The 21,631-nt window shown below is 36.0% G+C and overlaps 1 protein-coding gene across 7 annotated transcripts in view; it reads left to right on the forward strand.

The window, feature by feature from the left end:
- The window catches only part of LOC124167265 (phospholipid transfer protein C2CD2L), a 92,534-nt gene that overhangs the window by 67,159 nt on the left and 3,744 nt on the right, over positions 1-21,631 (forward strand). For 2 of the 7 annotated variants that reach the window (XM_046545156.1, XM_046545151.1), the window contains exons 11-16: positions 2,552-2,596; positions 6,673-6,748; positions 7,919-8,140; positions 11,774-11,927; positions 12,850-12,957; positions 14,769-14,921. In XM_046545156.1, coding sequence (XP_046401112.1) covers positions 2,552-2,596; positions 6,673-6,748; positions 7,919-8,140; positions 11,774-11,927; positions 12,850-12,957; positions 14,769-14,921 — 758 coding nt within the window. Of the gene's footprint in view, positions 1-2,551; positions 2,597-6,672; positions 6,749-7,918; positions 8,141-11,773; positions 11,928-12,849; positions 12,958-14,768; positions 14,922-18,338; positions 18,367-21,631 lie in introns of all 7 variants that reach the window. The other 5 variants (XM_046545154.1, XM_046545153.1, XM_046545152.1 and 2 more) reach the window with 5 other exon arrangements.

The following is a 21,631-nucleotide window of genomic DNA, read 5'->3' on the forward strand; positions in this document are numbered from 1 at the left end:
CACTAAAACTTTGTCAAAAAATATTGTCAAAAAACAAAAAAATCACCCTTTTTACCAAAAGTTGATATCATCGTTAATAATGAAAGTAATGATGCTAATACAAATCATCCACTTAAGTAATGGTAAATGATAATTTTTTGGCCGGTTAATATTTTTTATAGCCACATCCCAAATGAGTTTTCAAAAATTTATGACAACGATTTCTTCCTTTGGCTTTTATGTGGTATCACCTTATAATATCTGTGTTAGATCAAAATGATATAGGTAGTTGGTGAACATAACTTTGGTGATAAAAAGTCTTATCATGTTCAACATATAAGCTATATCTTTTTGAGTAATAAATGATGAAAAAATATGTGCAAAATATTATCCAAAAAGTAATTACTATGCTGCTAGGGAACCCTTTTCTGTCTTTGTTATGGCATGAGGAAATGGTGCCTGTTTATGTTTGAGACTATGAAATCTCCTGGAGTGGAGACATTCTTGTGCATGAAAAGCCCACCCAAACATTTTTGAGTCAGCATTTGAATCAATGGTCATCATTTTGGATGAAAGGTACGGCAGAGTGTTGTAAGAGGGTCAGCTCATTTAGTGGCATTAGCTCCTTCTAAGTTCATGCTTTAACGTTAGCATATGCGAGAGCGAGATATCTCTGGGGATGCAGGAAGAATTGTCAGGGAACATAAACTGTTGTAAATCAAATCCTGAGAGATGTGCCGCCTTTCTTGCATCAGTCATTCATCAGAAAAGGGAAACGGTATTAGTATTCATTCTGTACAAGCTAAGAGTGAGCTTAAGTCAGCCTTTCATTGTCATTTTATGGCTCATGCAATCAGCCTAAAGTCGGAACAAATTCCAGTTGGTGTCAGTCCCCATCTAGGACAATTAAGTAGAATATACTTGGTTTCCATGGATATGTTCCCCCTCAAAGGTATGCCATCTAGTGCAAATGGGGATTTTGTATTACATTGGATATCATATCCACCATGGGAAAGTGTATCCATAGAATGAAAGTAAATATTATCGCCTAGCTAAGTAGAGACAAAGTTCAGATTTCTATGCATTACCTTCTTGAAAGATATCTTTGCTGGAAGAGCATGATGAAAGTTACCTTTGTGTGGCATTCAAATATATGTTATTTTTCAATACATTGGAGTGCTGATTATCTTGGCAATGGTAATGCATGTGATGCAAAAACAGATAGGTAATTGAATAAGGTATGCAATCCATTTATGGCCACTTTCAAAGCCAGAGCTTGGTTTCCTTGCCACACTGAAGAAGGGGAGGACAGGTAGAGTAAGGGGGGATACCCTGATGAAAATGAGTTGATTCCTCTAATGCTATGAAGAGATTTTTAATAAGATATGTGGAGGGTACACAGCAGTCAATTTGCAGGAGAATTTGAAGGAGGGTCTTGAGTAGAAGTTTGCAAGAGACTTGCTTGAGGTTTTCTGTTTTGCCCTATGAAAAGGAGCTTAGGGTTTTACCACAGTCAGTTCAGATAGGATATCAACAAGGTTCTCAGAAACCCGTAAGGAAATATCTTTCGGCAATCCCAGAGGTTTTCAACATAAGAATTGCAATGGGATTTCAAAAGTTGAGCCACAGAGTTTAACGCACTCTATGGTTGTACAAAGCCTTTATATATTTCTTCATTAACTTCTCGAAAGAATTTTGACAAAAAATCCAATTGTATGCCTCTTGAAAACCTAACCTAAGGGTCTTATTACAGGGTTCATACTAGTCAGGGAAATAAAAATTAGTACTGGAAGTCATGGAAATGTAAGGAAAAAACTCCAAAGATGCTGCAAAAAATTAAAATTTGTAAGTAATGGTTGAATGCACAGAGTATTGATGTGAACAAGCAGCGCAGGATAGCACTGACTTGGTACTAATTGAATTTTTTCTGCAAGTACTACTACTTGACTATATTTTCCAATATGCCTTGCTGCATTGTTTCATAAAATCCGTAAACACGACTGCTGTGCTATTGATATGAAGTCAGGAAAATTTAAAAACATATGGACTAAAAATCAGGGAAAAGTAGCTGGCCTTGGTAATGGCAAGTTACAGTCCTCACCTGCTAAACCAATGGTCGTGGGTTGGAGTCCTGCTTGGGTTTATCCAGGGCATGGATGTTTGTGTTCATCTATTGTTATTTATTGTAGCTTCCCTTATGTAGAGACCAAATAGTGTTGTATTTAAGGGGTAATGAATAAAAAAAATCAGGGATATTGATAATGGAAGAATTGGTATGAACCGTGAATGAGCTCCTTATTGTGGTCAGGTTGAGGCAGATTGGGTTAGGAACGGACTGGTGAATGATCCAATGTATGATCAATGGTTTGATGGATGATCAGCATTCTACTGTATTATACATTGTTTAATGTATTTAGCATGTCATGATGGTATGTTGGATGTCATTTCGAGTGTTTAAAATGTTTTTTCTCCTCCGATTGTGCTCTCACCCTCGACTTCTCTTTCTTTTCCCTCATCTTTTTCTCTCTCTGTGTCTCCTCGTCCTATGCCATGTGGACACTTATGTGAGTAGGTCGAACAGACCGTGGAAGGATGCTGGCAGGAAGTTTCGGACCAGGTATCATTATAGTCTCAAGTAGCATATCTAAATATGTAGTATAAGGCTTGTGCGATGACGAATTCACTCATCAATTATTTGGGTAGAATAATTTTCTCGTGTATTATACTCATTACTTCAGATAAAACCTATCATCTCATTAGTTTACTTTTAAAAACTTAAAAATTTGAAGGGCACTTCTGAAATTTTCAAGTGAATTTCCCCTGGGAAACTCGAGAATCGAGGTGTAAACTGTGTATAATCTTTATGCAGTTTATTACAGGGGAGACCATTAAGGTTAGATAATACTTTTATTAGAGCCTTCAGCTTACAGTAAGCTGTCAACCCATTTTTTTACAAATGGGAAAGGGATTATAATATCTATAGTAATCCCTTGCACCAAGTAAGAGACTATGCTCTCTTACTTTGTGCTACGTGGGTAAAGAATGATTCAAAGCCCAAGTTACAGTGTAAGCATCACTTTATTGTGGGTAAGACAATAGAAACCCTACATCATTTTAATTAGTGAGTAGACATTGGTCATTTGACGCAGCATTTCCCTGTGACTCATTGACAACAACATTTTGTGTTTATTCATTTGAATCATTGTTTTTATCAATGAATTATTGTTGATGATCAATTACATTCCATTCGCTATTGTGGCTAAAATCATCTTAAGTTATGCAAATTGATTCAACTTTATCAACTCATCGCACAAGCCTAGCTAAATTTATGTGTTAAATGTGTGAGTGGAACAAGTTCTATTTAGAAATGAGCTCACAGAAATCTAAAGGGTCAATAATTTTTACATTTTAATGTCATTAAATTTCTGCTGGTAAGTCATGTTTTTTGTATTATTGCTTTTGCATGGTCTATTATGGGACATTAGCCATTTGCAGATGCCATAAGCCTCATGACAATCATTCAAAATGAAGGCATAGATGGACACATTTGAGTTCCGATTGAATGTCTTGTGATTTTATCTAATTTTTTCTCAAGATATTGAAGTTTGCTGAGTGTTATTTTCGAAATGTATTCTCCCAGACTAAATGCACTTTTTTATGCCCTCTATGACTCTGGACATAATTTTTCGATGTTTTTATCCTCGTCGAGTTACTTGAGATAAGTATTGTCAGTATATATTTGCTATGCATAATGCTGATATTTTCCCTAATTCTTTAGTGCTAGTTAACATCAATCTAATTTTCAACAAATTTTGTTAATATAAAATGTGATATTTTGCTCAGTGAAGCCTAAACATAATTTCACTCTAATATTTTTTATTCCTGCCACGTATGCCATGCCTTTCCATTAGTCTTCTTTTTTGGACACATGGCTGTGGTCAACTGAACTGAAGTGAACTGGTCACCTATCAGACTCATCCATTTTGGCTAGACACTGTACTGACACCAGTCGTTCTCACCATGCTCTCTGATTTGGTCTATGTAAACCATGAGGATTGGATAGGTCATCTTTCCAATTGCTCATGTCATACAGCTTACGTCCCATTGTATACCAGGCATTAAATATTTCTAAATTGAGATCATGTTGAAGAATATGAAAGCTAGACCCCTACATGTTAGGGATTTGGCGAAGGACATTTCAAATTTACTCTACGAACCATTTTTCATTTTCTATTTGTCAAGTCTACCTCTTTAATTGTAACACCATCAACCAGTAGTTTGTTAATATTATTTATTAAATAAGACTTGAAGTTATTGCACTGTAGTCTCACTTATTGTGAGTGTTTTGAAGACATCTTTTCCTATTGTAGGATGTGATCTGATGTTTAGGAAAAGAAAGCAGAAAATACTAACTGCCAAAAACGTGGTAGAGATGACTTTTTCTGTGATTCATGGTCACCATGGTCCCAAGGTCCATGGTTTGATTCCCGGTCAGGAGAATTTTTTCCCATGTTAATTAATGTGAATTTCACCACCGTTCAAGCAGTAGGTTATAAATATATCACCTTCTTTCTTGGGTGTTGCAATTTTTATTTGTTATAATTGTGTTAATATTCTGCTTGAATTTTTCTCATATATCATGTGTGTGCTTGCTGATAATCCACCTCTGTTTTCCTTTTGTCACTTTTTCTTGTTTGCATTTTGACTCTAACGTTAACGTTTTGTGAATTGTGCTAAATTTTCTTTGAGTGGTTTTATTGTGATCCAGATAAATTTTTTATATTTTTGCGGAGCAGTTGAGTATTTGGTTTATTTTAGTGGCAAGAATAGTCAGTATCATTCATTTGAAAATCATTTTTCATGAAAACCCTACTTTCCCACTTTTAAAGGGTTTTTCCATTCACTAGTAACTGGAAATTTATTTTGATGCAATGGACTTGTTCACCAATTTTATTTTATTGCCAGTTGTGATGGAAATGGAAAAATAAAGAGACCCATATTCTTCCACTTTTCAATCTGTCGAGCTTCCGTATTATCTCATTTACCATGAGGACCTATTTTTCCTTTTTAGTGGCATCAAAAACAGAATGTGTGGGTGTATCACCTAAGTATATCCATTTTTAATGGTGTTGATAGCGAGGACACATAATTACAGTTAATTAATCAACAAGCTCCGGCAGATCAATTGCTTTGTTTCCTTAATCTTTCCCTGACGGTGGCAACAATTAAATGTGGGCCCACCCACCATAGTTGCTGTCATTGTTGTTTATTTTGTGTGCTTGGTGGGCAAGCAAGTTGCTGAGGAGGTGGCTGCCGAATGTAAAAGGAAGTTCATTGCTTTGTGGAAAACAGTTGACTACTTGCATGGATTCCTCCCAGGATTCCCTCCAGTTTAAATCGTTGTATATCACCAAAATTTCTATGGACGACTTATCCATCATTTTAGGGAGAAATATTACTGTTCTATCATAATAATATAGATGCTCCCAGTTTTCCGTTTAATAATACCCATTCTCTCCTGCTGATTTGTTCAAAATCAATATTTACCTAAATTTAGTGCCCATAAAGCAAGGGAGGTGTATTAAACAAGGGCTGTGGTACATGAGAATATACTGTACTCCTGGTGAAAAATTGACTGCCTTAATTCTAATGCAGATGAGTTGATGACATTATAAACTCCTACCAAGTGGGTCACCACCTCTCCCCTACTTCTAAGCTCCTCACATTGGGCTCAAGTGATCTGTTGTTGTTTACCCTCATACTAGTGATTAAATCCCCCAATGAAAAGTCCTCCCTCAACAAGTAAATGAATGCAAAGTTAAAATGAAGGCTTTCATGGGGCACAAATGCTGAGTCTACCTTCTGGGTTACTCCAGCATTGCTGTTTATCAGGTGACAACAGTTTTGAGAGCTCTGCGCTGCTTACATCTTCAGGTCAAAGATAAGTGTGAATGATGATATAACATGATAAGTGCTCTTGAAAGGTGAGAGGTGAGGTTGTCATCTGATAAACAGCAATGTTGCAGTAGCACAGAAGATGGACTCAGCAAATTTACTCGAACTCTAATGATGTCACTAACTTATGAAAAGTGGGCTGCGAATTTTAGGTATTTTATTTTAAACTTATGAGAGAATGGGTTTATTTAAGGGGAGTGCACTCTCGGAGAACTACAGCAGCAGCTGTGGAATTTGCCCCTGAATGTGATGGCTACATAGAAGCTCAGTGCAAGAGCTCAGTCATTCCATGGGGCGGTCTTTTTGGCAGCTACTTTCCTGAGTACTCGTCTCTGAAAGGTTAAATATTAGTTCTAGGCGGCCAATGGTGTGTTGCTAGATGATCAAATAGTCCCTTGCCAAGTGCATAATTAATTACTGGCCTGCTCAACTATTTCCATTCAGAGAGGCTGTATACTATGTAGCAGTCCACTCCTGTGGTGAGCCAAAGCTCTGAGTGCTCACTCCCCTTTGAATGCACTCAATTGTTAAATGAGGGAGATTTTTTTGTTGGCAATTTATTTCTCCTTTCCATCTTCTGAATTCTTTTAATGAATTGTGATTTTTTGTTGGAGTGAACAACCCCATTGTTGCACCTATAGATACATTTTATGAAACTCTACTGTGCATTCTATTTTATGGATTTTGTATTGCTGTTTGGTTTGAGGGAGTATATGTTTTGTCTGCGCTCCATTTCAGCAGCCAGGGATGAGGGAGACAGGGACGACAGGCTCCGAAGGTGATGGACAGACCGTCAGCTCCCTAGAGCCAGATGGTGAGTGTATCTCTTGTGACTAAGGGCTCTTTCATTTTGCATATTTTGTAATAATAATTATATATTTTTTGCTTAGGCATCAGAAAGAAATCAGTGTATTTATTCAGATACAAGGCACGTCAGTGAGTATAAGAGATGAGGCGTAGAAAAAATGCACCCGCAAATAATCTCAAGAAATATGAATAGGAAATCATTACAGTTTGATAAAATGTGTGGTACACTTATTTGAAATTAATGCTAAAATTGATGAAAGGATTCATGCTTTTCTGGGGATGGGTGGATGAATTCTTCTCGGGTATTGCAATGGGTCAGATGGTCCATGTTAGCGGGCATTTTGCTGGAATTCTTTTCTTTGTGGCTGAACACACAATTAAAGAGAACCATTCTATCCTTCGAGAGAACATTGCAGTCCTGGGTGGTTCCAAAAGACATTGGGTCCATATCACCTGGGGGAGAGTTGAGATCAGGCTCCACATCAATAACATCAACAGGGACTTTGCCCATAGCAAGATTTTAAACCTAATAATACAAAGGGCAGCACTGAGTGGATGAGACACCACCAATCAGTAATGAAAAGACTGAACTTCGGCATCTTACCTCAGCCCTGAGGATGCGAGAAAAGAATTCTAGTGAGATTTCAGACAATATGGACCATCTAACCTCGTTTACAACCTGAGAAGAAGTAATTTAATACGTACTATCATTAACTTCATTTAAATGTGGTTATCTCCGCTAATGGATGTAAAGTGAAGTCCAGATAATAATAAAATATAAATGATCGAGAATGTTATATGATATATGACATATGCCTATGATATGGACATTTAACTTAGTAATGTGGAAAATATTTCTAGTAGCAACAAAAAAAGCATATACCAACTGACGGAAATAAAAAAAAATTAATAAAACTATCATATACTATTCTGTTAAACGTGAATTTACTTTTTCCAAAATTTCAGTAAATTCATATCTTTAATTCCCTTGCCAGACTCTGAAAATACACAATTCTCTAGCAAGAGAGTTCCCTATCCAAGTTCATGTGTACTTAGGAATAAATACTTGTAAAAATATAAATTTGGTGTCATGAATAAACAAAATATGTCATTTTCATGTAAAATTGGCAATATACTATGTGATAATGTAGAGAGGGTGTGTTGTTGTGCATTGTAGAGCGAGGCAGGAGCCGCCGGAAGCGGAGGGACTTCTTCGGCACGATTAAACGCCGCCTGGGCCGCTCAAAGACACGATCCAAGTCTATGGACCCTGGGGAGAGGGACGACTCTCTTGGCGCAGGCAGGGGAGGAGGCGTGGATCCTGTGGGCGTGCTGCCACCTGGAGCAGCTCGATCGATCTCGGCTGACCGTGCAAGGGACATGTCGGCACACTCTACAGGTGACTGCCGCCTTATAAACATTGCTGCCTCATCCCCTCCTTGCATTACCCAAGAGTAGGAGCAGAATCGTAGTTTGGTTAGCATGTCGTCTTAAGCAACCTCTTCAACAAACGAACAGAGAGCTCTGGGAATATCACAGCCAGGCAGTCTCAACAAATTTTTCACTCGAGTAGCTGGTCTCCCGTTAATAACAGACTACTGAATCACAATGCCTGGGAAACATGTCTGAGGGATGAGGTCTTCCCTTGAGGACAATGTTATCTTGCAGCTCATTCTCAACTTCCTCCTATCCCCTACCACCTCATCTGCATACATCCAAGCTGTGGTGGAGATTTTTCAGATGCTGTCCGATCTCTGCTCGAGTGCTTTGTGGAAGGCTCTTCAAGCACGGCACAGTCCATCAGGTGGGGTGTTAACCTGTGGTCCCATTGGCATTTTCATTAAGGGCAGGCCAGTGACAATACTGGGTTTCTCTCCACCCTTCCTTCCCTACTCTTCCCTCGTGGTGCGAATTAAGTCAGTTGTTGGTTGCTTCCTCAAAATGCCATACCTGAATTTGTGAGCTATTGGTGGTTTCTTTCGTAGCTGTGTGAAAGACAGCAGTTTCTCCTAGATTGCAGCAGGAATCTTTTTCCAGGTGTCACAAAAATGGTAGAGACTATTTAATCCCTACTCCCACATCATTGGTTGGTATGCCAACTCGCAGACTAATCAGAGATGAGATGCCTCGCCTAGCTGTCTATATAATGATGGCCAAAACACAATTTATCAACTACTTCAACTTGATGACATCTGCTAAAATTCTGGAGAAACTGTTGCCTTTCACTCCATTACAATGCTGTGAAACCCCAAAAAATTCTGCCTACATCATCCTTGCACAACATAAGTCTTCGCACCTAATAATAACTTATTAGCTGTTAATGTTTTTCTATGTTTCATACTGACATTCCTATACAACAATGTTTTGCTTGGATGTTATTTGATATTTCTTATTTATAATCCTGTAGAAATCATGAAGCATTGAATTACAGTAGTTTTTATTGTCGCTATATTTACCATTTTTCTCAGTGTTTTTTCACTAAGCCTTAATTTACTTATGAACTTACATCTTACATGTGTGTTATTGTCGCAGCAACTCATGCATGTTTTTATCAATAAGATATAATATGTAGTCATTAGTCAACATTGATTCCGAGTCTTGTGTAGGGTTCTCATGTGCTTTCAAAATCATTAAAGTTTCAATTAGTGCTCTTCGATTTTGGACATCTGAGGGAAATGAAGGACCTTCCCAACCAGCACTCAGGCTACATGATTTTGAGTACCGGCAGGATCAACCAGGGAAAGCAATGGATATTGGTAATATTTATGCAGTGCTCAAATTCTCACATCATAGCTGAAGTAATTATTAGTTTTTCCATCACAGTGCACTCTATAGAAGTCTTTTATATTTTGTTTTCCTTTGTTAGGAAATAATTCATTAATTGCACATAGGATTATTTTCTGAATAAGATAAACAGATTCAATTTGGTTCACATTTTCTATCATGGCCGACCGTGGTTATGCTTCTTAGATCAAGCTGCCATTTGTGGAACAAAATATCCAAGGATTGAGACTTGAAAAAAGTCACATTATAAGTTAAATGCTCTAGGAATATTTGAGTGAACCCATTAGGTACAAAGTGGAGGTTGATATAGTACTTACAATATACATACATATATGTAAATTTAGTCTCTTGTGTAAATGATTTTAAATGAATCGTCCTAATGATAATGAGATAAATATAAAAGGTACATATAGGTTTTGTGTATTTTTCATATTGGGTTTCTAGGAAGAAGTTTTTCATTATATTTTTGCATTTCATATGTGTTTCACACCACCCATTATTGACACACCTGAGTGTACTGTGCTGAAATAAGAATAATTTTTTCCACAATGAGGTCTTTAGTCTCAGAAGCTGTCATTTTTCATGTTCTCCCATTAAAGTCTGCTTGCTTGCTTTGAATTCAATGACTAAAATTTAGCTGAGCATATTTGTAAGATCATCCTTAACTTAAAACTAAGAATGTAAATTTAGCTATCCACTTATGTTTCTGGGTAATCCCTAAATCATTTAAAGGGGAATACATGAATTGAGCATTTTATTAATGCAATTGCTCCATATTTGGTGTTGTGTCTAGTGCATGCCTTTATTGTAGTAAATAATTAAGTAATTTTTTTTCCTCTTCCATCTCTTCCTGCATTAATGGCATTTGAATTGGTAAGTTTAGAAATTATTTAGTTTATTCCTTATCTTAGCTAGTTATTGTATATGTATTACCTTTTAATTTAACTTATTCATTGCCCTCCATGCATGAAATTATTCTAATCAAATCCTAATTAGATGATATGAGATTTACAAAGGCTCTCTGTAAGGTATAATTAGGGATAGGCAACTCAAATAGTTGAATACTCAAACACCACAAATGATAAAATATTTTTTATGCTTGATGATCAAGGAAAAAATTAATATTTTGCCTCAACTAATTATTTTAAAATTCAGTACTCCTTGCTTTGCCAAAATTTGTACTCTGTAATTGATATTATTAGTTATTTGTGTAAAATTTACTCAAATGATTTGAAAAGACTTTGTTATTAGCACAGCATTTGTTAAATTTGGAACAAATGCTGTGCTAATTTTCTCAATATTTTCACATTGCTATTCTAATCGGAATGTAAAAATGCCTCAGATCCCTTTTTTTGTTGGTACACAGTTATCCATTTCCTAATTATTCTGATTTTCCAGATCTATTCTGATCTATTCTAATCCCTATGGTTACTCTTCAATATCCGTTATTCCATCTGGTCTCTGTCGATTTTGCTATTTTTTTTAGGTTATGGCATCAATTTAGATCTTATAACAGCTTGTTGGCATGTAGTGAGATATTTTCCTTCACATATTCCTCTCTTTTACATTTTGTATTGTAGAGAGACGTGTTGTGCTTAGAGAGTTTTTGGAGTTTCTATTTGGTGCACTACTGCTCTTTATCTGTAAGCTTCTTTTTGCACCTCCTTACTCTGTGGCAGTTTTACCAAGTTGTTACTTAGTGTGTGTTTGATTTTTCTCCCCATCTTCAAGTTTTTTATCTCTGTCTTATTTATATCTCTCTCTTCCAAAATTACAAACCTTCTTTAAAGATGCTGAAATCTATCTTTCTAACCATCAGAAATAATACAAAAGGTTTACAGGGAAGACCTATATCAGCATTTCCTTATACCTAAAATATGAAAATTTTACAACAGTATTTTCTTTAAGGTAAAACTTTTATGTGATGAATAGTGGCAAATCTTATCTATAGCTTACTCAGTAGACTCTTGTCTGTTTCAAGACAGTTGCATAATTACACATTAATATATTAGCGAAATAATTTTTCAGTCAACTTTAATCCCTGGTATAATTTGCACACTTGCTTATGACTGTGTGCAAAGTTACTTCAAATCCCTATGTTGTACTTTGACAATTGCACAATTAAAAAAAGTGATACATTAGGAAAAACAACTAGTACAACTGATCAAGTGGAGGTGATGTGTCCTCTTTAAGATGTTCAAAATAGGATTTGACGATTGTAATGTGTATACCTCTGTTCTTTTGGCAGCGGGTTACCTGAATGTTCCAGGTCGGGGATTGGACGGCAACTCAACTCGTTCCAGCCTGAGTGAAGCATCTGGTGTCAGTGGGGCATCCACCCGGACGTACGTCAACGAAGCCTCAACGCTAGTCCTTGAAACGGTTGAGAACGGGATCAAAAGGTGAGAAGTCATGTTTTCTCACCACCTACATACACTCAGTGTTTCAACCCAAAGGTTAGTTTGGATACATGAGTGTAGAGTTCACCCTAGACTAATGCCTGGTTTACATTGGGACGTATAAGGTAGCCTGAATGACATTCTGCAATGGACCTAATCTGTAAGAAAGATGGTATTTGTTCATCCTTTGAGCATATGGGTTACAGCTAGAAAATCAAAGTGTGTCTTAAGTACAAATGATGTCAGTGCAGCATCTTACCAAACCCAAAGTAAGTGGTAGGTAATTCAGTGGATCTCTGTCGTTTGTCCAAGAAATGAAAACTACGAGAATGCATGGTTTATAACAAGTAAGTAAACAAATATCAGTGTGCATATTATGTTAAGGCTTAACTGAGCCAAATATGACATTTCATATTAATGAAATTTGACGTTAAATGAGACAAATGGTAACTAGAACAGAGTAAAGAAAAAAATCTGCATTCAGAGTAGGTTTAGCCTACATTACTTGTCTCTAGTCACTGGAGCCAGTTAAAAACATTGATCCTTCTTGTGTAGATTTATGTAGATTGTCAAAGAGAGATCATTGGGAGATCTGGAAGAATAAATCTCGGAAAAAAAAGCTTGACTATCTTCTTTATAGTGAGAAAAAATATGATGAAAGCTCTAGTCTCTATTACGAGACATGATATTGGAACCCAACTATTTCTGTCTGAGCTGTGTTTTAAAATTTTTGTAAATTCATTTTTATGAGCATGATAGTGGAACTTTCCATTTGCACCATGAGTTTGAATTTTTCAATTTTTCAGAAAATCTTCAATTTTTCCTGAAATTATAGGGTGGGGTTAAATCTGCCACTGTTCATCCATACCTTGTTTTCACCAGCATACTGGCTTAATCCTGATAGTCATCTTTTGTTTTTTTGCAGGCATTATTTGGTTCCTATTACAATGGCAACAAAAACTAAATGGAAGAAGAAGGGTGTGAAGCTGCATATATACAACGACCACACATTTGTAGCCAAACACTTATCTGGGTGAGTGTAATCTTTGAAATCACTTTGTAGCTCGTGGGAAAATATGCTGTTATAATTTAAGATAATGTAGCTGTTTAAATCCATGCTGGTATTTTCCCAGTGAAAATTTTTCTTGTGATATTTATGAGAAAGGCATGTGAAACATACATGCATGAAAAGTCTGTGAATTGGTCCACTTTTCCCTTGAATTTTGTGTGCTTGCTATTTCTGAGTTTTGTGTGAATTTCTGGGTGTAATAAATTTGGGGAAAATATGAATCTAAAAAATAAAAACACATGAAGGTTTACTTAAATGATATAAAAATAAAAAGGAACTAACTTTTGAAGGTGTTACGTTGTAGGGTAGTATTTTTCATTTTGAGTTTTTTGCCTCTTGATGAACTGGGACCACCTGAGCAAATTTTTGTACAAATATTGCTGGGATTTTAATACCACCTGCTGTTTAGTGTCGTACATTTATCCATGTTTTTCATTTTTGAGTTGTCTTTTTTTAGAGGTTTATCGCAGCAATGAATTATCATATCTGTAGTTATTTCATTAATATTTTTATCATATTCTTATGAAAGTGTAACTTAAATATGGCTAGGCTTTGGGGAGGGGATGGATCAGATTGAATAACAAACCACAGAGGGTAATACATGATACACAAAATATTGTTTTAAAAAATGAATGTAATTTAGTAAAGCATAACTGCATTTATGTAATATTTGTTTCAGAAAGTTATTAATTTGAATAAATTAGATGGAGCAATTTTAACCAATCCATTTAAAATCTGTAGGTATTTTAAATAAGTGGGATACAATTTTTTTTAGGGTTCTGGGGGTGGGGCAGTATTTCTATCCCCTTCATCCTTCCCCATAGTTATGCTTCTGGTCAGTGGCATATTGTTGAAAGCATAATATCCTTTCCATTGGTATTATCACAGTAAAAATAGCATGGGCTCATTCACAAACTTTTTTACTGTCAATTTTGATAATCTAGGGATAAATCTTTTGTTTATTCTTCTATAAAGAATAGTCTTCTATTTGTCAAGGTATTGCTAATTTAGTTTCCTTTGTGGCCTTCATGTCACCTTTATGATGGTTGCATTGAAATTTTCCCATCTCGTACCTTTCCATTCCTGTCTTTACACTTGGGGTATTGTCAGGCTCTCATTGTAGTGGCACCTCCTTTTCCTTCCTCTTACTCCTCACCCCTTTCCAGATGCATGGATGTAAAAGTCTCCGTCTTATTTCCTAGACAGGAGAGGTATATCCCTGTGGGCCCACCCTGGGTTCCTGTTTTCAATGTTAAATAAGATAGGGTTTAAAAAATTAAGAAACCAATATTTTTCTGTTTCTTGCTCCTTCTTCTTTTTGGGCCATTTGTAGTGAAGAATCGATGGCCTTGACCCTTTCATGGATGTTTTGATGATTTCACCATCTCTTGCAAAGCAGGTCACTACATCTCAGTGACTCATCGTGTATTGACATTGCATGGATTGTTGTTGCGTACACTCTCGTGAGGAATTTCTTCCTTCATTGATTGATTTCTTTTCTGAACATGTTAATAAGCTGAAACCCAAATGATGTACCAACTAATGAAAAGTGGGTGGCAACTTTTGTGTTTTTAATTTTTAAACATACTAGAGAATGGCTGAATGGGGAAGATTTGTTTCTAGTTGTATATGTGCCCTTCCATGTACCAAATTCTTTTAATGAATTCTGTTTCCGGGTCACAATGAACAACTCATTAAATTAACTTTTGAAAATTATTATTTTATCATGTATATGACATTTGGCGTACTAATTCTAATCTTTGAATCTTTTCCAGTGGCACTTCCTGTCAGGTTTGTACCAAGTCTGTTGCCCGACGAATCGGTAAACAGGGCTATGAATGCCGAGACTGTAATCTGAAGTGCCACAAACATTGTCACGTCAAAGCGGACAATAACTGCCCTCTTTCAACGATACACAACATAGAATTGTAAGTATGACTGTGGTAGTTTTCCGAATGAGAGTCAATCATTGCAACCTCTCCCTTTTGTTGATATTCTTTGTACTGGCGGACATTTTCAAAAGTCTCTGCAATATGAAAGAAAGTTTAAGTTCTCTTGTTTAAAGAGGGAGCATACATTCCCATTTCATCAAAAATTAGGTATTCCCCTGCTGTCTTTTATTGTCACCTCACCAAAAGCAGCCACAGATTAAATATTATAGAAATGAATCGCTTCAACAAATTCCTTAGTTTCTTTCCCTGGGCCACTTCGAACTTTGAGGATTTTTGTTTGGGGATGTCCTTAGGCTTCACCCCGGATTTCAACCGAGGTCCCCTCAATCAGCAGCCAAGTAATCTACCGAGTAGGTTACCATACTCTCTCATCTAATGCCTAATAAATTTAATTATTGCTTCAAAATTGATACATAGGTGTATGCCATAGTTTGAGGTAGGAGATTTTGCCTGAAGTGTCATGACCCCACTGCTGGTCACTTAGTGATTGAAAACTTTTTGGGCTATTTCGCTACATTGATGTTTGGGTGGCTCCAAAAATTCTCGACCAATGCTGGTCGCTTTAAATTACTTCAATGAAGGAAAATCATTTCTGTAGCGAGCAATCACTCTTCAGAAATGATTTTGGCTATAGATCTTGGCGAGTTTACACTTCCATGTAAGTTCCAGTTTTTGGTCAAATATACATGAGTACATATATTACCAACGGTGCAGTTTTGGCAACTACTAAGATTTTAAATTCTTCAGTTTATAATAATTTTTATTAATTTAAAATTATTTCATTCGAATAATTTTGTTCATTTTGACAGCATCTTTAACAAATTGTTAATTTACATCAAGTTAGCTTTCAGTTTGTAAATTTGTGAGAGTCTGGCTATTCTGAAGATAATTACTATGAGCTGTTTCATGTTTTTCGGGTGTGTTTCTGATACTTAAAAATGGTGTCTCATTTGCTGAGTGGCTTTAGGCAATTGCAAAGAGTTGACATGTGCTCGTCTTGGCACGCTGTTTCATGCTGAATATGTACTAGTGTGTCTCAGGTATTACAAACATAGTTCTATTTTGCTTTTCACTGTTTACTCTTCACTTGGATAGTGCACTATGCATGTTGGAAATCACATTGATGTATCCGCTTATGCACAAATTAGTGCTGCCATATATTTCACACACTATGATGTGTTTGCTTTTTTTGTGGAATATGGTGGTTCTTATTGTCAGTTACACAATGTTCGTTTCCATAAATACTTCAAGTTATTTAATTTTGCCGTTAGAAATTATTTTTTTTTTTTTGTAAATGTTGTCTATTGTCTAAAAGTTTTCCTATTTTCTGCAGTGGGTAATGTTATCTTAAAATTGTATGCATTACCCCTTTATAAAACTGTCTCTTACTCTATGTAAATTTTAGGCTAGCTGGCATAGTCTGGCAAGTGAATACTGTGATCTATATTCTTGTAAAAAAGCAAATTGATAGCTATCGCCTATAACAGCTGTGTGTTCAGCAACTTGGAAAAGGTGAAACACTGGCAATGTTCAAGGAAACTTTAAGCTATGGAATATTGATAATATTATTTTTGTCTATGTGGAAATCAAGGATCATCAACTAATTCATGATGTAAAAATATGATTGTTTTTCATTTAGTTTCCATGTAAACATTTTTCAACCTAAAGAGAGTGCTTCATGTCAGTTATTGAAGTATATATCTATGTCATGAACAGGTGCATTCCAAAAGAATAGGGTGGTTTCCTATTATTTTTTTATTACCTAAATCGAAAGATTATTACTCCTGGAGTATACATTTCATGGTTTTAGATTTTTAAATGACGATATCTATTTTTCGTGATTAAATGAAAAGTGAAAATTTTCAAGCGCACAAAAATGCGACGGCTAAGTGTGAATGCTGGGAAAAGCCCATGTGATGTCATTCTGGTTCCCTCTGCCGCCGTGTGAGGTGACGTTGGGGCGAGGATATGTGCGCTGCTGCGATGCAGGCTGCTAGCAGGTAGCACTTGGCTTAAATAAGGATTATTAATTATCAAACGAAGGAAACTTTCCGACCATAGGCAATTTTAACCCTTTTGCTGCCGGCTCATTTCGGGTGAGATGTGCGAAGACTGCCAAGGCTATTTACTGGAATTTGCAACATTTCACATTTTAAAATTTTTCAGCTACTTAATTTTATTTAATACATCTAGATATTTTCCCAATATTTAAGATAAATTTATATCTTATAACCATAGATAGATTATGGGATTTACTTAATTACAGCCACTGAAAAGGCCACAATCATGAAAAAAAGTCAAATAAGTCGGCCCCTGGCAGTTTTCGCTCAACCAGCTAGGGCCGATATATCGGACCAGTGGCAGTATAAAGCTTAATAGGTGATTATTAAGAGATGTTTCCCTGAGCTCTGTGCCTCATGCATGCATTAGTAATCTCAGATGATGTGAAACTCCTATCTACTCGTGTAGAAACTAGGCCCATGTGACATCACGTGGAGTGGCATCGCATGGGGGTCAATCTGGCCTTTTTCAAATGAGGTTAAAATTGACCACTTAAATTCGTCTTAACTGAGATTTCTAAAACCAAATAATTTTTTTTATTATGAATACACAAATGGTGGGTAACGAACCGCAATCAATGTCTTTCGTTTTCTTTGATGAAGGAAACTACCCTATTACATTAGAGATAGATTACCTTTTATGTTAAAATCCATTTTCTTCATCTTATTGGTAAGAAAAATACAACCTTGCATCATTTCCTTTTATTTCAAACTTTCAACTAAACCAAAAAACTAATATTTTGTCATTTTTCTTAGACCCTAATATCTTTCGTAGATGAATATCAATGAGGTGCATGATATAGCCTTTCCACTCATAATCCTGAGAAATTTCATAGCTGATATTTCACAAATAGTGATCTCTTTGACTCTTTATTGAAGGGAACAATAACTATTGGTATGGTTCTTTTAATTGTTATGGTGTTGGGGAATTCTTTAATTTTAAATTCTAAAGGCCGCTATACACCGTGATTTATCATGCAAATGATTATGCTGAATGATCATGTAAACGAAATCATTTGCCGTGTATAATGGAAAAATTTGCGAATCTATCATGCGCATGATTATTCAGTGAAAATTAGAACATGTTCTATTTTGCTCGCATGATCCTGTGAATGATCATGTGATCATTCAGCATGATCATTCACTGTGTATAGTGGCATTTACAATCTTTTTTATGGGTATTGGTGCAGGACACTACTTAAGAGTGTAACTGGTGGTGATTTTTTATTTCATTAGTGTAATTATATCTTTAATTTATGTGCTTTTCTTTCTTCACGCCCTCATATCTGTGTGCAATATGTACTAATGTTTCTTGTGTTTTTTTCCACTACGGGTCCCTACTGCCTGTATTGAGTGAATAGGTAAGCTTATTCTTTCATTATTTGTTACGTTCTTTTTATTCTTCTTCTTGTCTGTTTTCTCCCTTTCAGCCACCTTTGCTCTCTGTTTGTGAATTTTTGTCTGTGAATTACTCTTTTATCTTTTAGTTATTATGCATTGTCTTCCTTGACTCATCCCAACAAGAAATATTTCTTGTTCAGAACCTTTTACCTCATGTATCAAAGAGAAATGACAATTGCCCTCAGTACCTTGGATTGATATCATATTGGAAAATGTGTGTGCGGTTACATGGTGTGAGATTTTTTTTCTGAGAAGAGTGGATGGAATTTGCAATGCCTTGTAAAATTCTACAACCTCTTAATACCCCCAAAGCAGCCTCAACAGGCATGTAGTGGGACATTTTACCAGCTATTTGAATATAAAAGAAAAGAAGGTGGACGTTGAAGATATTTAACTACCCCTATGAAAAAATTGTATAAACCTGTATACAATTGTATAAGAATGTATACAATTACTGAACTGAATCTCACCTAACCTTCAGCCCTAGCAAACTTTCATTTGCAATTGTTGTGGTGGCTGTGGGTAAGATGTTACATGAACGTACAGCCATCTCTTCTTCCTTGCTCTCCCAGGCCCTTCTTATTTTTATGGCTTAAAGTTTTTCTTTCATAAATAAGACAATTGGCATCCCTCCCTTTTAACCCAAACTAGTCCCTACCTAACGTGTTAGGGGTCACATTACATTCCCTTCTGGTGGAAAAATCTATGCGTACCAGTACTGTGGAAAAATTGGTGGGCCAAAAAAGGTGGAAACCAGGAAACCAATCGTAAAGAGCCTGGTATTGCAAATTTAGTATAAATACTGTCCATTTAAACTACCTCAACATTAGCCCTGAGGATGGATTTAGACTCAAGAGCCACAACATCAGCAGTTATGAGAGAACTTACCTGGTAAGAAATCCAAATAGCCTTCAATGATATGGCATCTACGAGGTTTGTGTGTAAAATAAGATTTCCAAGTAGCTGCTGACACAATAAACACTGTGGAATCCAATGACCCTGGCATGTAGGATGGGCCTTCCTCTCCCAATCCTTGTCCCGGCGAATTGACTGCAGCAATCAATCTTGGCTAGGCAGCCATTAGACACGGAGCTCCCACTCACTTCTCCAGATTGGTGTGAACAACCCTCTGCAATTCGTTTATTGTGAGCAAAGAACACTGCACCAATGGACATTCATTCCCAACTATGTAAAGTCTGCGAAGCTAAATGTATGAGTGTGCAACACGTACGCAAGTGGTGCAGAGAATTTAAACACGGATATACCATGTCTATCACAAACATCATTCTGGACAGCTATTGGTTTCAGATGTCACAGTTGTGAAAGTGGAAGTAACGATGCTGAAAGATGACCAAGGAAGCATGACCTTCACGGAGTGTTGGAAAAGTTGTACAATGCAGGCATAAAAAAGATGGTACACTGTTTGAAAAAAATGTATTGATCTCGATGATGATTATGTAGTAAAATAGAAAGAAGTCCAAGCTTTCCAAAAATATTTAAATGTCAATAAACTTGTTTTTAATTGTAAAAAATCATTGGGAACCTTATTTTAAGGACAGCCTTTGTATACATAATGCTACTTAAATATGTTTATTAAATGTGATGCACCCTTTGCATGCTTCACTGGCTCTACTCCGGTAATTCTCTGGATTGGTCGTAGGAAGAGTCTTCACTGTTGGTTCCCTTCAGTTTTTTTGTTTCTCCTTCCTTGTGGGCATGGAAATGTGCATGATGTAGGGTGTTTTTAATTGGTAGAAAAATAATCCTGGGACAAAACTTTATTTTTGTTTACATCTAATCATGTGCACATGTAGCTGCTTGTTAGATATTTGCCTCATTTCATTAGCCTTTTGCTTCTATCCAATATTTCACCTTTCTTGTTAATTTTGCAGTGTGATTTTGTGGTGAACTGTGCTGCCCTGAACCCATAACCAATTAATCTAACTCTTGACCACCTTTTATTATATATATATATATATTTAATTGATTTTTATGTTTCCTGGGTGTTTGCCAAATAATTTCGTCAATTTTCTTCTCTTACTCTCAGGGCTAAGTATTACAATTAAGAAGTGAAAAAATAAACCATTGAGCCTTAAACATGAGATAAATAACAAAGTTCTTGTTATATGTATGACCTAAATTTTTTCCCTGTTTCTTCATTAATTCTGAGCCATATAGAAGGCTATAAATTTGGCGAAATGGCCATCAAGAGTGTTGGAATATGATAGTCATCACTGCTTGAGAAAATATAAGTGAACATACAAACTCTATGAAGGATCTGGTATTCTCCCGGCAAATCGTGTTGATGAAGTCTTCTCAGGAAATCAGCTGGGTCATGATGGATAAATCTGCCAACATTTCAATGGCCTTCTCTGAATTTCCCTCCATTTCGCCCTGAATACGATGGCAGAGAAGGCCATTGAAACGTTGGCAGATTTGTCCATCTCGACCCGGCTGATTTCCCGAGAAGACTTCATACAAACTCTATGCGTAAAACATGCATGTACATTAGATTTTTCCTTATTTTTTTGCTTCTGGTAAGGTATTTCCTATTATGTACTTATTATGTTCTCTATAAAATAATTGATCCTAGAGTAGGAGGTGGACACCAATTTAAGCTGTTAAAAATGTCTTCACTCTTTTAAATAATGTGCTTTGTTTATCTTCATGAAATGTGTAAGAAATGATGTGATTAAATGTCAAATTTAATTCTAAAAATCCAAGATAAGTATGTACATAATAAGTAAAAGCTGTAATGCCTAAGAAGAAAATCATTTCTATTCATTAGAAAATATGCTTCATAATCATTCATTTTAATAACTTATTTGGGGGAGGGGAGCTGCTAATAGGCAATATTAGAAACAAAAAAAGACCAGATTTGCTTGCAAAACATATTCATTTCATTCTGTGCACTGGTAAATACAATATAGAGTTCTTTTGTAATTTAAAGTCAAAATATGTATAACAATTCCTATCATTGAAACGAGATAAATGGTAATTTAATAATGAGGTCTGGTCTATAGAGCCGATTAATAGCTCATATATAGTGTCTATTACTTATAGTAATTTTGGAGACTTGAGAGGGAACGTATCAAGTGAGGTGTAAATTCTGTGTTTTTTTTTGTTTTCAATGGATGAGTCAGTTACTAAGTATGGAATAATATCCTTTTTGCCAAAAGCTTATTTTAATGCAAAAGTTTTGACTTCATCGATTGATTTGCAAAT

This window comes from Ischnura elegans, chromosome 10, assembly GCF_921293095.1.
Source record: "Ischnura elegans chromosome 10, ioIscEleg1.1, whole genome shotgun sequence".
NCBI classification, from domain to species: domain Eukaryota; kingdom Metazoa; phylum Arthropoda; class Insecta; order Odonata; family Coenagrionidae; genus Ischnura; species Ischnura elegans.